At 40.8% G+C, this 19,730-nt stretch overlaps 2 protein-coding genes across 2 annotated transcripts; both read right to left on the bottom strand.

The window, feature by feature from the left end:
- Positions 1 to 2,043: 2,043 nt before the first annotated feature.
- On the bottom strand, positions 2,044 to 6,809 carry LOC307262734 (ATP-dependent RNA helicase DHX58-like). The gene is made up of 12 exons (XM_080043702.1): positions 6,732 to 6,809; positions 6,318 to 6,511; positions 6,002 to 6,206; positions 5,622 to 5,812; positions 5,387 to 5,500; positions 5,121 to 5,253; positions 4,808 to 4,993; positions 4,463 to 4,713; positions 4,022 to 4,333; positions 3,743 to 3,933; positions 2,633 to 2,729; positions 2,044 to 2,549 (listed from the first exon to the last, which is right to left on the bottom strand). The coding sequence occupies exons 2-12, from the start codon at positions 6,492 to 6,494 to the stop codon at positions 2,364 to 2,366; spliced, it is 2,043 nt and encodes a 680-aa protein (XP_079899828.1). The 5' UTR covers positions 6,495 to 6,511; positions 6,732 to 6,809; the 3' UTR covers positions 2,044 to 2,363.
- A 1,773-nt stretch (positions 6,810 to 8,582) lies between these two features.
- On the bottom strand, positions 8,583 to 18,145 carry kat2a (K(lysine) acetyltransferase 2A). Its single transcript, XM_080043700.1, has 18 exons — positions 17,904 to 18,145; positions 17,431 to 17,554; positions 17,140 to 17,285; positions 16,908 to 16,997; positions 16,461 to 16,642; positions 15,679 to 15,870; positions 15,268 to 15,374; positions 13,877 to 13,981; positions 13,652 to 13,788; positions 12,857 to 13,065; positions 12,657 to 12,783; positions 12,127 to 12,237; positions 11,897 to 12,040; positions 11,687 to 11,801; positions 11,563 to 11,599; positions 10,819 to 10,882; positions 10,659 to 10,743; positions 8,583 to 10,567 (listed from the first exon to the last, which is right to left on the bottom strand). The coding sequence occupies exons 1-18, from the start codon at positions 18,126 to 18,128 to the stop codon at positions 10,374 to 10,376; spliced, it is 2,394 nt and encodes a 797-aa protein (XP_079899826.1). The 5' UTR covers positions 18,129 to 18,145; the 3' UTR covers positions 8,583 to 10,373.
- Positions 18,146 to 19,730: the final 1,585 nt, after the last annotated feature.

Raw genomic sequence — 19,730 nt, 5'->3', positions numbered from 1 at the left:
ACAACATAAAATGCACTACTTAGTATCTTTATCAGTTAATTTACAAGACCCATAAAAAATTTATCAATTATTAAAATACCTTATTCACCATAAACTGCCTTTTTAAATGGTAAATGGACTTGACTTATGTAGCGCCTTCTAGCCGATTTTGGTATGCAATCACTTTGTGGTTGTAAATCCAGTTATGGAAACGGTGTGTGACAGAGAAACGAAACAAATTGTAAACCTCTGTGCACTTTGCCTGCTGGAGGGGCCAACTGAGGGAGGTTCCGGAGGGACAACAGTATTTATTATTCAGTGACGGGAAGAATGAAGCCTTATACCTGACAAAAAGTAAGTCTAACACAAACTTTATAATCTAGCCATGGTTTATATTGTATACAGTGCCTATAAAGCCATCCTACCCTTTTTTTTCTTACAGCCTGAAATGAAAATAAATAAAATCCATACATTTCCAGGTTTTATACATTTTGCCTTACAACATTAATTTGAAATTTTATTTTTCCTACATTTCTGAAACTTAAAGGTTCAGTAAGCGGAATGGTCAGTTTAGCTAACTTCCTGCAGTTTGCAGTCCTCTCCCTCGTCCCTACGTCACCACATTAATGCACTGCGGTCTTCAAGCAGTGAGTTATCTAGCATCATCTCAGATAAGTAAGTGTGTTAAAACATGATAAAAACCATCAAAACAGACATTGGGAAGGATTTTTACCTGCTCCGCTATTGTAGGCACATAAACATTCACCCATTTGTCGCTCTGCGCGTGCACCGGCAGTGAGACGGGTGCCGGTGTGTAGCGTTCTCTCTTGTGATTGGATATCAGTTTCGGGATCCCCGAAAAGTTTATTTGCCGATTACATGCAGAGCAGATGACTGAGAGATCGGCTTTATGAAACGCACACACTATGTAAGTGATCACTGTATGAATAAAGAGCGATTTAACACTTATATTAACATAAATAAATCGATTACTTCACCTTTAATGAAAAATAAAAATTAGAATAGCAGGGTTGGAAAATTGATCTGCCCCAGATGTGATACTTTGTTATATCTAATATGATGTATAACCTTCAGTCAAATTCGATGGAGGACTGCACTCTTCAAGTCCATCACAGATTTTGTATGGGTTTAAGTAAGGGCTCTGACTAGGCATCTGTAGGCCATTCACCTTCCTGTCCTTAAATTACTGATTGTTTTTTGTGTTGTCGTGTTGGAAGGTGAACCACCTGCCCATCTTCAGCTGTCTAGCAGAGGGAGAAGAATTTGGGTGTACAATTGACTAGTCCCTGTTTAAGAGAAACACCCCCACAACAAAATGCTGCTGCCACCATGGTTCGCTGTAGATATGGTATTTTGGATTATGCCACATTGCATCAGAATCTCCAAAGAGACAGCCCGATCTAGGCAAGGTTTTGGTGGTGCCGTATGCCTTCCAATTCTTAACAATTATGGTATTCAGAAAGACAATTAAAGCCTTTCATATTTTTTCATATCCTTCTCTATAACTTGTGCCTATCCACAACTTTGTCCCAGAGGTCTTTTGAAAGCACATTAATGACCATGGTGAATTGTTTGTGTAACCATTCAATACTAGGAGTGGAATCCTTAAGGAACAGTTGACTTTATTCTGAAATTGTCAAAACCACTATTTGTGTCAGGTGGAGACCAATAAACGTATGTTATCCGGAAGGTGATTGCTTGTACCTAAGAATGTTTATGATGGTTATTCTAAGGGACTGATCACTTTTCTTCCAAACCTGCAATTCTAGTTGTTCTTATAATGAATTTTCAGAATTTTTTGGGGAACATTTTTCACTTGTATGTTGAAAAAATCAAAATGTGTAAATAAAGCTGGAAAGATAATGATTTCCATTTCAGGCTGTAGTACGAACACAGTGATTATTTCAAAAGGACATGATAAACATTTCATAAATAAAATAAAACTATTCCCAGTAAATACCAATTGAAAAAGTGTATCTTGACTTGATTGGCTAACCAGCACTGACACCTGGTGGTTAATCAAGGCAAAATAATTACAAAGGATTTGTCAGGCACTTTTTTATTCGAGAGGGGATATGCGGAAAGACACATTTCAATGTAACCATTGACTTATAGAGTAACTTAACTTAATTTTAATTTCATCTCAATTTTAGTTAAACGTTAAGTTCAGTTAAAAGTTAAAATACAATAAAAAACTGTAATGTGACAGTAGGCCTAAACAAACAAGAGAGACATACAACATGTCGCACACAGTTGGAGGAAGCAAAACATAGGAACAGACATCCAACACCAATAGACTGGAATAACAAAAAATAAATAGAATTAAGAAGAAAACCCCCCACACAGATTCTTTTTTTAGTGTCTCAATCAAAGAGGTCAGGGAAGTTATCTTGGCAGTAAACTTCAAAACTGAAGCTCTCAGGAGTGAAAGGGACATCTTTCCACTGCTTTGCGGTTATCCGGCCCTCAGGGGTTTCCAGGGCAAAATTCTTAATGGCTATATTGGGCAGCAGGGCGATCTGCTTGTACTTCATCTCATATCCCCATTTCTGTAAATAGAAAAAAACGTATAAGACAAACCCCAACATGAGTGCGCACGTTTTTAAATAATTTGTCAGATGGATTACCGTACCAAGTTGCAGCTGCCATTATTGCAATTGATTGTACACCCAGCCTCCCAGTCCTTAAAACTCAAACTCATCTTCTGCTCACCGACTTTGTAGTGTCTCCTGAGAGAAAAGAAGAGCCATGTTTAGACATTTTGTTAAGACTTTGACTTAAGGCCACTACGAGTAACTTTGTCAGTTGGCGGCCCCTTTGGACAAAAGCGGTAGTATTTTTACGACGCCAGCTGTCGTAAAGCTGTTTTCAAGAACGTACCAGCCGTGCAAATGTCAAATGATTAGGACGCAATATAGTGCATGTCGGTGTGTTGAAAGTGTGAGGGCACCGGACTCTTTTCGGCTCCATGAGAGTGGTTAGTGACTCTGCATCAACTAATGCCAGTCAGTGCCACACACACCTGATTGCAATGAGTTGATGCAGGTTCACTAACCACTCGCACGGAGCTGAAATATTCCGTGTCCTCACAGAAAGCGAATGAACGAGAGACGGTAGTTTGTATGGATCACAATGAGGTAATGTGTTTATGTTGTTGTAAATAATGACTATTTCAGATGAATAATGGTCATCTGATGATGGTGAAGCAAAGTAAACTTTGTTTTAGTACCGCACCGCTCATTCATTTAGGAGTAAACACTGCAGTCTAGTTCGCTCCCGTGAAATTGTGTACACGTTGCTTGGCAACGCCCTCCCCCCGCCCGTCTATCACTCTCCCTTTTAGCTTTTCTTTGTTGCATTTTCTTTTTTTTCTTTGATGGTTCAGCCCCGTTATCAGTCATTATGACGACAAATAACTGTCTCAAACAAGGCTGCCGCTCCCCTTCCCTCACCTAGAGGGATAGGCTTCTCAAATCGCGTTGCTGCGCTACACTGAAATCTGCGACCAATACGAATATGTGACCATAGAGCCTGCATGCGCAAACCGAAAATTGGACTGGGTGTGCGACCAGACCAAATGCAGTAATAAAAACTATATAAAAACGTCTTTCTTTGCACTGATGGTCTTGTTTGCTGTTAAAGGTAATTTATGATTATCAGAGGAAACATGAGGCTGTTTAAAATATATTTAAATGTTTGTCATAGTGGCTTTAAATTCCTTTGCACGGACAGTTCAACTCACTTGAAGTCAGGATTGATGATGACATGGTGCTGATTTTCAACAAGTCTAATGTCACTGCCGGAGGCCACAGACTTGAAACAGTTTCGACACAAGAGCTTGACACTGTCAGCAGTGGTGCGACTGCTCTTCTCCCTTTGGCGGCTCTCTGCAACTTTTCTGCAAAAAACTGCCTCTTTTTGTAGTGCATTTATCTGGAGAGAGACAAGAATAAAAGGTGATGGCAGAAACACCAGCCAATGAGAATATGGGATACAGATTAACTGAGATTCACATGCTTACCCTTTTGTCAAACTGCTGGAGGCTCATTTCTTGCACCTTAGCAATGGCCTTTCCTGTCAGCTCTTCCAGACATTCATTGATTAGCTCTCGACGCTCTTCCCGTCCACCTTTCTGCGCGACCACTGAATACTGGCTGTCCGCCGCTCGGGCACGCCCGGTTGCCTGCTGCTGGGCTATCTCATTTGTAAGCAGTCCATAGCGTACCACCAGGTTGCATTCAGGGATGTCGAGGCCTTCCTCTGCCACACTGGTGGAGATCAGGAGGTTGAGAGAACCTTGCCGAAAATTACGGATGGTGTCCACCTGCTCGTTCTGCATGGGGAAATGTGCAAAATAAAGCTTGTAAGTACTAAGCCATACGAAACAAACACGTCTATAGATGAGTGGTAACTGAATTGGAATGATTTAAAGCTCATAGGTAATGATTGTCGGTCATCACACCTGTGTCATGTTGTTGATACCATTGCCGGCCCCTGTGAGGATGGCTGCCTTGATGCCAGCATCCTGTAAGGTTTTATTATTGAGGACCCAGTCGTTAAGGCAGCGGGTGCTTTTACGGGTTTTACTGAAGACGATTCCCCTTGATTGCACGCCTGGACCAAACTGTCTCAGCAAAGTGCTTTCAAGTTTGAACATCTTTGGGTTCTCATTGCGAGAATCCCCTGCCAGTTGCTTCAGCTCCCTCTGATTCTCTGTGTAAAAGTGTTATTAATTATTTTTTGCATTGTGAGAAATTGCACTATAGACATACAAATAGACAAGAAACTAGTATTTCTGGATTCCTACCTTGGAAAAGTCCCACCAGGAAGTCATCTGTTGCATCAATTTCTGTTTGGGACTTAGTGAGGTAGAACTCCTCAAGGGAGCTATACGCATCACTCATTCGCAGCGTGTCATTGATGAGCAGTGCGTCGTTGTACTGTCTGAGGTGGAGTGCACATTGTGCTAGGAGTCTCTCGCCTTTTTTTACTCCTGAACCAAATATATACAAATTATGTTTGAACATTAACAGAAGCATGTGCTCTCCTTGCTCAAGGGAAGACCCTTAAAACGATTGTGTTCCCTCACAGGATGATCAAAAAATGAACTGTGTTCTTACCTTCTTGCTCCAGTAACACCACATCGGCCTCATACTCTTGTGTGCCGCACTCTCTGAGTCTGAAGCCTGGAGGAATGATCATGTACTCATGGATCAGCTGCATCATCCACTTAAGATGATCCCCAAATGGATCCTAAAAGACAAAAAGTAGTATCTGTGTTGTCGTTATCATAGCCTCTTTAAAATTGTTTTGATAGCTTAATTTTCGTGTTTGTTACAACAAAGTAACAAATACAAGGTACAAGAGAGGAATAAAATCAGCTTACCTCAGGCCTTTTCTCCACAATGTCAAAAATCTTCATGGGTCTGGGTACTTTCTCCTTCAGCTCGGAGGCATAGTTTTTAGTTGAAACGATGGCTGAGTCCAGGTTGGCACAAATCTGATACAAAGAGAAATATATTAATTAAGATGACCAAAATAGCAGAGTTGTAGGAGATCAAACTGATCCACTCATATTTGTGACAAATTCAGTAAAAGCTCAAAATTTTTAAAACCCTGACCTGGAGGACGTGATCCACAGCCCTCTCCAGGATCTTTGCTCCCCCCGTCCCAGGTGATGCAGTGAGACCCAGGATCTGAGGTAACGGCCGTTCTCCTTTTAACTTTTTCTCAATGTAGCATCCCATTATCTTGTTGTAGACCCCTTCCTTGTGGGTGTGGTGACACTCATCAAATATCAGAAGTGTAATGTCTGTAAGGAACCATGGACTTGTCAACGGTAAAACCTCAGAAGATTGTGGATCTTACTGTCTATTTTAAGGGAATTAGAAAAAAAACTACCCCACATCAATTCACTTTGTCTTCACGACATCAAAATCAAGGATTCAATTTTTCTATATATAAATCATAATCAAGGATCTTTATGCTCACTATTACTGACCTGAGAGCTCAACATGTTGAATTTCCTCCTTGTTCATCAGAGCATTATACAAGATTTGCGCTGTGCAGATGACCACATGTGAGTCCTGCAACACTTTCCCGAAGAAGTCCTTTGTGTCACTCTCTCCACTGACTGGCACCAGCTTGTAGTTAGGGCCTAGGTGAGGCTTGAACTCTTTGTTGTAATGTTGGTCTACAAGGTGAACCTACAGTACAGAAGAGATCTAAATCACATTGTACCTGGCCTTCTTTAATATCTATTTTCTTATTATTATGAAACTGATTCCCCATGTTGAGTGTTTTTTTGCATAGGCTACCTTGTTTACAAGAACCACCACCTTGGCCTTGGATGTGGTCTCCAGGTGTTTTTTGGCCACATACACAGCAGCACGGGTCTTTCCGCCTCCAGTCGGCAGCCAAATGATTATGTTCTCTCTCTGAAGTGCCCTTTCTACCACTTCCTCCTGGTATCCATAAAGTTCTAAATCCACCATCCTGCGCTTTCCTCCTTCTGTTTGACAACACATCAGAATGACACAATGTAAAAAGTGGACATACAAGTAGGGCCTACATCAAAACTGCCCTCGTGAAGACCATAATGTTTTGCTAGATATGGCTGAAGTTGCTGAGCGAAAAAACAAACAAGCATTTGCCTGTCACGTGCTTGTTGAATCATTGTATCATTTACCCTGAAGCTGTTAGTAAGGAACTGAGCCTTTATGTGAACTCACCGGTCAGCTGTGTGTTTCTGGAGCTTCTCCTTGTCCACTATGAGTTCACACTGTAAGTAACTGTTGAGATCAGCTGTGTGACGCAAAGAAATAGAAACGAAACCAAATGCCCTCTGAACTAAAATTGGCCCTACTAAGGGGGGCTCTGGAGGTACGACGGATAGCTTCTTTATTCAGCGACAGTGCAGGCCTGAGTCACACTGACATCAGACATTTATAATCCCCCCTTTAATTATATAGAGCCTGTATCCCCTGTTATCTTTATTATTTAATTGGTGCCGTAATCAAAGCTATAGATTGGTCCAACAAAATGTTGGAGTGGAAATGTAGCCTACAATACACATTTTAAACATTTGTATGAATTAATTTTGGGACTGTCAGTTATAACGCATGAATTTCTTTAATTCGCGTGCTGCTATTTGTTTACCTTCGACGAACGTTAACAGTCTCTCCTCCGCTCGGAGCTGATAGGTTTCACTCGTGGGGGCATTCACTCTAGTCAAAGTGTGTGGGTGCTTCTTCCACTAGCTCCGTTGCATCAGATACAAGGCTTGTTTTGCCGTGTGCCAAAGCATACATGCCATAAATAAAGCACAGAAAAGACGCTTGAGACAGGAAGTCAAACACCGAAACAACATTGAACCATCCTGGTACATTTTCAGAATAAAACACTCCTTTTTGATTCCTGGTCGTATTTCACGCTACTACATCAACAAAACGTCATAATATGGGAAGCCTGGAGTCAGCAGGTGAGGTTTTCAGATTCAGAACCAAGGACGAGTAGAAGCTCATCATTGACCCGAAAACCACTTAATTATTTTACACACCGCATATCCTTTTTATAAAGTCAAAGTTAAAATGATAATGAATAATAATAATAATAATTATTATTATTATTATTATTATTATTATTATTATAATAATAATAAACCAACTCATTGGCCATTGTACTCCTTTGGATTTGAAATAAGTTAATAACTTTCTTTGCATGTAGGCGTATTTGATTCCTAATCAAGACACAATGGGAAGATTGGTTAACATTATCAATATGGACGTTAAAACTGTTTTGAAATGCAAAACATAATTTTAAACATAGGACCTTTCATTACCTGTTAAAATTATGAGCAATCACTATGTGGTTTTAAATCCGGTTATGATCACCTGCTGTGACAGAGAAACGAAACAAAACCTCTGTGCACCTTGCCTGCTGGAGGGGCCAACTGAGGGAGGTTGGGGAACAACAGTATAATGAAGCCTAATCACTGACAATAAGTCAGACAAACACAAACGGCATAATCTAGCCTTGGGGTTATCTTGTATCTAACTGTATATGTGGCTTATAGTTTAGGCTTTTGATTATTTTATTGAAAAATGTGTTGCTACTGCAAACAATAAAAACGCTTCAATGGTTTTAAAATAGTCTAGTCCACCTTAACTGGGCCCTGTCTGTTTGCTTATTGTTACATCAGGAAAATGAAACTGCACATTCATAAACAGATACAGACGTGCTGGTTACTAAAAATAGCATTTTACTCAAATGCACCATACAATGCACCTATTTGGCCATAGATGCTTTTTTTCAAAACTGGTTCAGGGATCCTTCTTAAATTGTTTCCGTTTTGGGTCAAAGGATGCTGTATGCTGTGCAGATTGTGAAGTCTATTGATACAAAAACAAATCAGATTAAGTGCAAGCAAACTAGGTCCCATTTTTCTTACATGTTTGTCCTGTTGAATACTCCTTATCTGGTTTTGAAGATCATGTGACATGACATCCTGCAAGTCATGTTCCTTATTTAACTGATGTTTCATCAGAGCTTGGAAAGCACCTACACATTTAAAACATTTTCTTTTATAAAAAAAAAAGTTTTATTGTCATGAACAGTATTGAAGTTACAGTAAATGGCATTTATACCATAACTAAAACAGTAGCTATCCTCAAACAGGGAAAGTTCACTCAGACTGACCTTTAAGAAAATCTGAAATGCAGCATAGGTAGATTGAGGGAGTAATACGCAAGTGACAACCCTGAATAATGCAACACTGACATATCACTTCAGTAATTCAAAGCTAGTCATGATTCAAGTACAAAATAAACACACACTCACACAAACACACATACACAAGTCAATGGAACATTCAAAAGCAGGCTCAACCAGCATTGGACAGTTAACTTAATGCATCTTAGGAAGCACTCTGTTTGACACTGCCCGCTGAACAAAGAACTGTTTTCATTACAATGTCTGTAACATTGTAACAAACTGCAACAACAGTGGCTGAGAAGTTGGGATGTTTTTTTTATGAATTCAACTTGTAAACTGTCCACCATGCATTAAACACCCACTACAGTTGTGTGTACATCTTGATAAATAATCTTATCTTCTTTTCAAAATCCCTTTGAGGACTGCTGGTTAGCTTAACCCATGACATGTTTAGGTCTCGACAACATAAACATCAGTAAATCTGTGACCACTACTTGTGGAAGTGACAACTACAGAGTCAAGCAACCGGAAAAATCAATGCCAACAACTACAGTATGAGTATGGTAAAATCTATCCTAATGTGTGACCTCATCCTAAATGGTTTGGAATAAAACCTTGCCAGTGGAAAATGGTGTAAACAGTATGCTTCATGTTTACTGTACAAATACGTATGTAATGTTGTCAAGGAAACGATTGGGGGAGTTAATTAGTTTAGCAAAGAAGTGCCAAGGAGTCTCAGCTAGCAAACACTAGCAGTGTCTCAAACTACTCAAGAGTAGAGCTTCAACAAACGATTGTTTTAATTAAGGGTATTTTTTCTCATTTGTTGAAAATAATGTTCCTAAAGACCAAACGATCAATGCATTTTTTCTGAACCTAGTCAAAATATATATTCAAATATATAAAAAATGCACTGGCATGAAAAGAAAAAAGCAGCAGATCCTCACTTTTAAAAGACCCAAAACCTACAAATGTTTGGTATTTGCACTTTTTAACAGACCAACATTTGTATTATATTCATCGTCAACCAATCAATTGTTTCACGTCTACTCAAGAGCGATAGTACTGGCCAACTTTCAAGCGTTTTATGGACACCCCTCAAAGAACGTCTATCTTAAAATCCATGAAAATGGCTGGGATGTTCAAGTGTCTGTCAGTAACGGAAGGCAACGTGGCTTTAGGTCCCGAGGTCCAGTTTTCTGTGAAAAGAAGTTGGAACATGTACATCTGCTCCAGTGATGACATGAGTTTTACACAAACCGGAATGAACAAATGCAAAAAACAAAAGAACAGGTGAATCATACTAGACATTACGGAAGTGTGGCATTGTTATAACTCGGACCTACAACTTTGGTACACTTAATGAAACGCGTATACGCAGATCTTTAACCCACTGAGTACTGAAGAAGAGGAAATGACAGGAAAGAACTTAACGATTTTGACACTTTGTCATGCTCTGATATTTCCAAACAACCCTTTTTTTTGTTGAACTCCCATCAATTGCCTTGTAAAATGTGTCCGTCGTGCACATACCCTTTTATTAACTCAGATATGACAATAACAAGCAGTGTTTTCATGGTGATCTGCTCCTTCGAGCTGTGTGGCAGCTGTGAAAGTCGCTCCTAGTCCGTTGAGAACTCTGTAAATATTCTGTGGCGAGTTCATTTCTCGATCAGGCCTCCATCTTTTAATTTGAAGTAGAAGAACTTCTCCAAGGTGTTGGCACACTTGCAGTACTCACTGTCTGGAGGGTTATACTCGCGACAGTTGGTGATGATTCGCTGCAGGTCGGCAATGAACAGCTTCTTGGTCACATAGTATCTATTCTTCAGTCGCTCCGTCATGGTTTTCAGGTCTGTGGGGACAAAGGAGAGGGTTGATGTGAATGAAATATAATTTAATTAATACTTTGTGTCACATTAAATAAAATAAATTATGTTTCTCACCGATGGGAAAGCGGATGATTTCGTAGTAATCTGGAGCCTCCGATTTTTTTACTGGTTCCATGAAGGGCCAGGCATCAGGATGTGTCTGTGGAGATACAGTCCTGGTTAGTCTCTATTTGTATTTGTGTGTATGTGTGTGTGTGTTTTTGTGTCAACCTACCTTTACTTGGGCCAGGAGGTTCTTCAACATGTTGTATAACATGTCAGGATCCTTGACCTCTTTCCTGCAAAACGTGCGATAATAATTTAATAAAATGAGTACTAAAGTTTTTAAATGGGATATATTCATACTACAATGTGGAGTACTGCACCATTAATGAATGGAAAACATTTAATCAAAAGGAACTTGACTTGCGAGACCAGCCTGATCTCACAAGCTTCACATTTGTTTGTCTCCCGCAGATCATGCTGCATTCCAATAGTTCCAAAGTTTCCGAGATCAGACTTGTCTCACCAGGCTATGACGAAAGCCCTGTCTCAGTGAAATAAAGGTTAAGTTTCAATTTCCCTAATCATTTACTTGAGCATGTAACTGGCTGATGAAGTGACTGGAAACTCCCAGCCTGAACTACCAACCATCAGTGTGTAAAGTAATAAGACATTTTTCAGTTCTTTTCAGGGGATTTAAACTGGCTCACTCCTTCCACTTAAGATTAAAGAGTGAGATTGAACATCTCCATTTCTAAAATCCACAGTTTGTTCAATTGGTTTACAGCACTGTAGCAGAGATTGCTGCCACAAAAAAATAAAAATTAAAGCCCCCATACTGTGTGTTGAATTTGTACATTCCTGATGTTTTAGCGCTCCCCAGTGGCGGAATCTAAGCAGACCTTAACAGCAAACAGAGTGCTTCTCCCAAACACCTCATCAATACAGCATCAGCACAGCACTACAACATGTTTACCCTTTGTCCTTGTTACTGGGTTTCCAGCCGGTCTCTCCTGAAAGAAAATGACTTGTAAGTAACATGACGATACATCATTTTTGAAGATATATATATATTTTTTGTACACAAATGAAACCCTCACGTATGCCTGGAATGCTCTCCACCGGGATCTGCCGTACACCCTCTTTGAAGCATGTGAGACCTGGGTAAACCTTCCTGATCTGGCTCTGTTTCCTCTCAATCAGCTTCTTAATAATCTGTTATTCAACACGTATGTGATATCAATAACACTAACATTCACAGCAGAAAACATGCTTTTCTTTTGAAGAGAAGTCACAGCCTAACCACATACCTCCTTCTGTCTTTTAATAATATGCGAGAGCTCGGTGTAGGGGATTCTGGGGTTCAGCTCACACTCCATGAGGGTCGCTCCCTCGTAGTCTTTGATGTATCCCAGGTATCGACTCTTGGGCACTTTGATGTCTTTGGAAAAGCCCTGCGGGGAAAAGAACAAATTAGTGTCAGACAAGATGGAGAGAGAGGACCGGGGTAGAGGTAATGTACAGGTCACGCTTGCAGTACCTGCTTCTTGAAGTAGCCGATGGCGTACTCGTCAGCGTACGTGAGGAAATATAGGATGTTGTGTTTGATGTGATACTCCTTCAGGTGGTTCATCAGGTGGGTGCCATAGCCCTTACATAGCAAACAAGACAATGTAAACAATTATTCAATATGCAAATATTTACAAGATAAAAAGGAAAGTTGGAGCAACATCATGGTGGATGCTTAACAGGCTGATCTGGAATAAGGATTGTGTAGTATTAGCGCTGGTAATAATTTATGTAGTAAAACGTTTAAAAACAGCTTATAAAGGATTTTGTGTTATAAATGTGTCAGTCAGATGGTCTCATTGCAGATCACAAGTTTCACAGTATGAAGCTGATCATTTTTCATTTGGATTTTGGTTTTAATTAAGAACTAGTTCACCAGGGGACCACTAAAGACAATACATTTTGTTGCTCGTCTTTTGTTTTGTACAGCGACTTTGAGTTTCTAGAAAGCGCTTTATAAGTATCATCCATCATTATTATTAATAAACAGTTATTATTTACCTTAACTTGTTCGTTGGATGTGACGGCACAAAAGACGATCTCTGTGAAGCCCTGTGTGGGAAACATCCTAAAACAGATGCCACCGATGACGCGGCCATCTTTGATAAGGGCGAGGGTCTTGTGCTTCCTGTGAACGTTTGGAGACATCAGAACAGTGCAGCGGGCATCCAATGACGTGTGAAATGAGATGGTTTACTCACGGGTCAAACACCAGCCGTGTGATGTACTCTTTGGGCATGCGAGGTAACTGATGAGAGAAGACATTCTGCAGGCCGACAAGCCACATCAGGATCTTCTTGTTGGACTTCTGGGAAAGAGAGTTTCCGATGACGTGGAACTCGATGATTCCCCGCCTCTCCTCCAGCCTGGCAGTCTCATCGCGGGCAGCATTTGGCGTCAGCAGGTTAGTCTAGCAATACAAACATATAATCTTTGAGAACCACTGTCTAATATTTGAACTAAATAAAACCTAAAAGTCTCTTTTCCCCCCCAACAGATCAAAGTTCACATATTCTGCTCACTTTCAGGTTCATAATTGTAATTTATGTTTACACTAGAAACTGTTTATGGTGTAGCGTCAAAAAACATATTTCTCACAGTGCCATTGGTTATTCTCACCTTTTCAGCCTCTATCTGAAAGGCTCCATTTTAGAGTCGGCCTATTAAAGCCCCACCTTCGTAAGAGCCCAGTCTGGTCTTATTGGCCCTGAATCTAACTGCCGGTTTAAATCTAACTCCCAGTTATATTCAGGGTTTCTGGGTGTGTGCTTATCACTGATGGAGTTTGTGCATAGTAAGGTCGCTAATTCCCTTATGACGTCATGTTGGAGAAAATCTGAATTGGGTGTTTGAACAAAGGTTTTCAGGGGGTGGAGAAAAATAGTTGCTTTTTGAATTTCTTATACTTTGGTAGTCTCTAGTCTAGACCCATATTAATGTTGAAAATCTTTTGATAAAGTGCATTTTGCACAATAGGCGACCTTTGAAGGACTCACCTCTGGTCCGAGCATAGCGGCTGGGTCAGTGATGGTCATCATGACTTCATTGACCAGCTCCATAGGAATGTCTCCCATCACACGGATCCGCTTGGCGTCCTCCAGGGTCAGGGCCTCCGGGAGTTTACGTTTCTCTCCTGAACAGACAGTAGCGTTACACAGGAGACAGCCAACGCATATGAAAGCAGCCATTGGAAGGTTTGGTTATCCACAGTGTTTACAGACCTGTGATGGGCTCTGAACCTCCACTGTCCATGCTGCCAAGAGCAGAGATGCTGCTCAGACCCTTGGGAAGTGCAGGGGAGCCGCTCACTGTAGCAGGACTGATCACTGCAATGGTGGGACATCAAGGAGCTCACAATTAAATATAAAATCAACAAGAAAAACTGTGGCAGCACAAGCAGGCTCTAAATATTCATATATTCTTAGAACACAGTGTATTTACAATAACTAAGTATTAGCGGTGTGAACGTTTACAAAAATGTCTAACCGTGTACACGACGGGATTTTTTTCGTGTACACGGTTAACCGTGACGTCATTGTCCTGGTGCGCCCGCCGTAGGCGAGCGCACACACACATACGCGTTCGCCTGTCATGTGCGCCGTCATTATCGCGCTTCATTAATTTCCTGATTAATATAGCCTATCGCTTTCTACATGTCCACGTTTATGCAGGTTGAACAGGTGTTATAAAGTTCGGGCTACTTACGCGCGTAGTTCACGTCAACCGGGTAACTTTAATCTTTAGGTTATCTTTCATCACTCTTCCGTGGCGGTGAGTCGAGCCCGAGAACGGCGCCTCCCCGTGCGTGTGTTTGCGATTATACACACACTCACACACACACACGCCGAGGGACAGACAGATTGGGCAGACTAGCTTTTATCCTCCCCAAGTAGTTTATTAGTGATGTAAAATCAATAAATGCGTGTCTCCAGAACATATTTAAAAACTTTGAAAAAAAGAACATTTAAAATTTGAAGATTTTTTTTTTTAAACGGTTTTCGTTTATTGATTTTTCCTAAACGGTTATGATTTACTAAACGGTTAATCGTGTACACTTGCACACCCCTACTAAGTATATCTATATTTTGTGCATTACATAACACACATATACCTATCTTGATTTAATAACAAGGTTTAAAAAAAACGATACCTCTGTACGACTCTTATAGTTATACCACATAGATAAGGCTATTGAAGTTGCACTCTACCAGACTTATTTCTGACCGTATATATGTTTACAATGCGCAAATCATGGATATTATTTGTTCATTATAATACATTATTGCAATGTCTATAAAGCTGATGCATATCATTTAATGTGTTTACTCTTTAGTTGTTATAACATGCAAGTTGCTCCTCAGGGGATCAATAAAGTCTCTTTTAACCCCCCAAAAAATAATAATTTTGTTATGGCATGATTAACTTGGCCCCAAACAATGCAGCCTTTGTTTGCTTTACCAGCTTGGGAACAGCAGTGTGTTTTAGTCAAGTGATCCGATTGATGATTGTCAAACAGAACTGAATGTTTATCGCAGTTATTGGGAATACGGTCTAAAAGCGAAATTGGCACGATATTGTGATTTAATATAAGATAATGGCTAACACGCCTCACCTGTCTGATGTCCCAGCTGCGTGCCGTCGGAGGCCGGCATGGTGAAGTCAGCCTCCCAGATGGGGGAATTATCACCATAGATTTCCTCCTCCAGCATTGACAAGAACCTGATGACATTCAGTGTGACATGTTATGTCAAAGGCAAACAATGCTAGCATACCTTTGCTTTAGGTAAAGCTCTACAGTAATGAATAAACTAAATATCGGATATATATGGCATTTTAAGTCATATGCAGGTGACAAGACCAGTGGAGGCCATGATGTTTAGATGTTATTCCTAATTTGAAAGAGGTTCCAACACCAGTTCATGTGTTTCAGCTGTCATTCAAGCTCTCTCTCTCTCTCTCTCTCTCTCTCTCTCTCTCTCTCTCTCTCTCACACACACACTATATCAAGATTGTCTGCCCTTACTTGGGAAAGTGTGTGAGAATGAGTGTGCGTTTCTCCGGCAGCAGTTTGTCCTTCTCCACTCTGAACTTCTCCAGGAGCTGGCGTCGGGTCACAGTGAAGATGGACTTGAGCAAACTGCGGCCGAACACCTGAGTGGTTTCATAGCGCGGGAGGCTGTCGTTACTCTGGGGGACATGGCAATAGCACAGCCACCTGGGATTCGTGAAGAAAAACACTGCTATTGAACAAACTGATATCAGCATCCAACACAGAAATCTAATAAGTAAAAGCAGCAACATGATTCCTTTAAAAAAGGTACAGTGTGTCATAAAGGTGTATTTAAAGATTGCAATGCTCCGTTTCAACCCCTCCCCTTTGGAGAATTTACAGAAGCTACGGTGGCCTTCAAGGACAAGAAGCTAGTTACTAAAGATGGCATATCCCACTACTGCCTCAAGTCTTTCCACAATATCAAGTGATGAGGTGAAGATTTTCAGTATATAGTTATTGTGTATTCTATTGATATAGTACTTTTTTGTCTTCCAACAGGTGCATATTCAGGGGAAACCCACTATATATAAAATGGCCATTAAGTTTGTTTGTTCTGTGTTACTGTTGCAACACGGCTGTGCCTCGTTCCCATGAAGATATAAAAGGCTAATTTTAGCGTAATAGAAAAACTTATTTCAAACAATTTATACACTAATTAAGACCTATTCATAAATATTATATTCCATTCCATGTCTACCAAGTCTGTTCCCTTTACACACTGCACCTTTAATAACAACTCATCGTCCACAAACCTGGTGTAGTCTACTTTGTATGCCGTCCCGTCATCTTTCTGGGTGCGCTGGCGATACTGCGTGGGTGTCTCCAGCTTCCAGTAATTTAGGCACAAGAGGAACATCTTTGACAGCTCAAACATGGTCTGCCTTTCCTTTGGTGCAAGGTGGCTGAATTTATACTGAACAAAATTCAAGACTCCCTTTGGAGAAAAAGGAAACAAGAGTAATAATTAGAATGTGTAATGTGAATATGCAGTATCTGGCAAGTTCTTCTGTCTTACATTTTTACACACAGATTTTGCACTCAGGAAATCGTCTATTGTCACAATACAAAACCATACAATGCATAGAAAGGGTGGAAAGACAAAGAAACACACTCCGATGGGCAGTACAATGCTCTTGCCTCTTAAGCTACTGCCAAACAAGAGTACATAACCTGTGGATGCTTTCTGTTTAAATTTTCACCTGCTCGATGTTGGGCTTTTCAAAGGGTGGACTTCCCAGGGATCCCTCTACAACTGGCTGGCTCATCTGCAGGATGCATTTCCTCAGCAGCTGAAGGAAACGGGGTAGAAAAGAAGAACATTGTTGAATGATGACAATTAAAATTGGCCTAACAAATATACATGTGGACTCGTTACTGGTAGGTCTGTTTTAACTGTTACATTGATGTCATGTGAGATAGCCTTTCCCTTACCTTGAAAAGGTAGAAGTAGACCTGTTTGGTGTCTGTGTCCTCTTCTTTATGGACCGACATAAAGAGGTTCTCCACATCCACCACCATTCCCAGCAGCCTGTTAATCTCATCCTCTGAGACGTTCTCCAAGTGGGACACATGATCAGCTGCAAACACGCCAGCAAATAAATCACTAGGGCATAAACATACTGTCAAATAGCATTGGGAAACACTAAGTACGTGAAATCTAGCTTTATTTGCTTTTTGGGAGAATAGCTAGAGTAAATAGTATATGTGTGGGTTGTTTAGTACCCAGAGCATGTCCACAGCTGCGGCACGGCTCGCTCAGGCTGGCTGCTTGCGGCTGCAGGTCCATCCGCTGGGCCGATGGAGGATTAGGGTTTTTCCATCCATTGCACTTGCATGTGTCACTAGCCTGAGAATGAGCAAAATATAATATACTTAACACCCAATAAAGCCACTTTTACAGATAGTCAGCTACTGTTTCTGTACGTCTGAGAATGACTACACAGTTCAATCGAGCTAGCTGATGAAACAAGCATCGTCAGAGATTCACTGTGAATACTACGTGTCCGGGAGAATGTCTTGCTAGCTTACTAGCTAGCTAGAAAAGTTAACAATTACGTTATGTCAATGCACTATTTGTTTATGGTTTTGTTTACGGTGCCTTGGCTGTAATGCAGTGTGCAGCTCCATATACACCAGTGCTAATACCACCGAGGAGTGCTTTGTTGTGGTAACTTTTGGCTAGCTGAGCTAGCTACCTTGCAGGCGGAGAATACGCCAAGTTTCTCAAGCTTTTTCGCCCGTGGGAAAGCTCGGACTTGGGCTTTCTTCTGGCTTGCACGCTGTTGCTGGCTAAGTCCCGGTCTGGCCGGGTCACTATTCGCTGTCCCAGAGCCCGTCGCGGCGGTACTGGACCCAGCTGTCCCAGTAGACTGGGTTTGGAGAAGCCGGGGTTGCAAGGCCTGTGCCGCCGGGTCCGACATGTCCACGCTGCTCTGACTCTTCCTCTGCTCCCGTTCAGTTTATACGCTGCATTCAAGTGCTGTCGACCAAATTGGATTTTGTTTAAAAGAAGAAAGTGTATTTTCTGATTTTGCCATTTAAACTAAACACAACACCAATTAAGGATATGAAGAGCCAAAACAAGTAGTTTAACTCTCACATAATACTTTTTAACCCAATATCAACTTTTCAAAACAGAAACATAACAGAAGGATCTCTAGCTCGCTTGCTTTGACACCCCGAAATTATTTCATGACAACCACCAAGACAAGAGGTATGATTGTTACACCTACTTTCAGCTTAATTACCTTTATACATCCTTATTTCCGTTGTCACTACTACATCTACACTTCTGGCTATCTTTAATGTCTTTATTCTGAATTTCTGGACCGGACGTTGTATAATATGTTATTTCTTCTGCCTTCATGCTTGTGTGTAGATGGTTATAGCATTCGCGGGTGTCCACCGCCCTCCCGTGGTCGCATTGCGTAACTACACTTCTTGCTCTATTAAAACTATGATTAAAACGTGTTTACTATTCGGATTGGCCCTATGTCTCAGTCCATGTGCCTTCCAGTGGCCACGGTCACGAACTGCAACACATTAAATTCGTCAAAGTAGCGTCGATGTAAACATAATACTGTCATTTCCGGTTTTAACTTTTCAAAATAAAAATCAATTTGAAGCTCTCGAAATACATACTGTCAAAAGATTATACAAATATCGAGATCTTTTTTTAAGAGGTTACTTTTGGGGACTACATCTTTATGTGCGAATTATACCGATATTAATTTCGATTAATGACATTCTTATGATAGTCAGAGGAACAAGCTTAGAAAGTACACTTGAAAGCATCACACCTGTCTGAGGTGATGTCTATGGGTAATGTAGTTTGTGGACAGAATTATTTTAAATCCGATACATTTATAAATGACATTCTCTGTTTCACTCTGTTTTTTAGAATGATTTATTTCAGATAGGCCTTTTACGTAAAGGTGCTACGAGGAACATTTAAAGATCTCCTATTATAATACTTTTCTGGTCTTAATTTCTTGTTAAAAACTGCTATAGAGCAACCTGACACGAATCACATCACAAAAAACCATGTAGATTTTCGGGACACTCTTCCTCTCACCCTAGCGAGCACAGCAGTCTGTTCCACACACTGCTTTGAGCTTCTCTGCCCCTCCCCCCCTCCTGCAAACCCCACTTCATTGTGATTGGTTACCTTCCTTCCATAACATTTCCAGCAGCGCGCGGGGAGATTTCTGAGAGAAGGAAGGTGGGGGCATGGCCGGAGCTTGCCTGAGCAGCATTACCATACATGGAAACATCCGGGAACGTGACGACACGATACCCGGAAATTTGAACAAGTGAATTCTCGACCGGCTGCCCTAGTATTTAGTGCTCTGCATAGCCACCCCAGACGGTAAGCAGGGAATACGTCTAAATGCATGTACATAATTATTTGATACGCTAGTATGGTTAAACATGACAATAAATCATTATAACAACGTTAATAGGTCATAAAAGTCAAAAAGTATCATAGGTCCTCTTTAAATATTTCTGAAACTTTTTTCCTC

Source organism: Ammodytes marinus (genome assembly GCF_949987685.1).
Source record: "Ammodytes marinus genome assembly, chromosome: 16".
In the NCBI taxonomy this organism is placed as follows: domain Eukaryota; kingdom Metazoa; phylum Chordata; class Actinopteri; order Uranoscopiformes; family Ammodytidae; genus Ammodytes; species Ammodytes marinus.
This window is presented reverse-complemented; position numbering and strand designations above follow the sequence as displayed.

Bases quoted from the DNA above. Each gene is read 5' to 3' on its own strand.
- LOC307262734 (XM_080043702.1), bottom strand. From the start codon at position 6,494: ATGGTGGATTTAGAACTTTATGGATACCAGGAGGAAGTGGTAGAAAGG. The intron at 6,207-6,317 runs GTAGCCTATGCA...TCTGTACTGTAG, and splicing joins TGGTGGTTCTTGTAAACAAG to GTTCACCTTGTAGACCAACA. The intron at 2,550-2,632 runs GTACGGTAATCC...TTCTATTTACAG, and splicing joins ATAATGGCAGCTGCAACTTG to AAATGGGGATATGAGATGAA.
- kat2a (XM_080043700.1), bottom strand. From the start codon at position 18,128: ATGTCGGACCCGGCGGCACAGGCCTTGCAACCCCGGCTTCTCCAAACC. The intron at 16,998-17,139 runs GTAAGGGAAAGG...CGTTTCCTTCAG, and splicing joins TCTACTTCTACCTTTTCAAG to CTGCTGAGGAAATGCATCCT. The intron at 10,568-10,658 runs GTGAGAAACATA...TTGTCCCCACAG, and splicing joins AATCATCCGCTTTCCCATCG to ACCTGAAAACCATGACGGAG.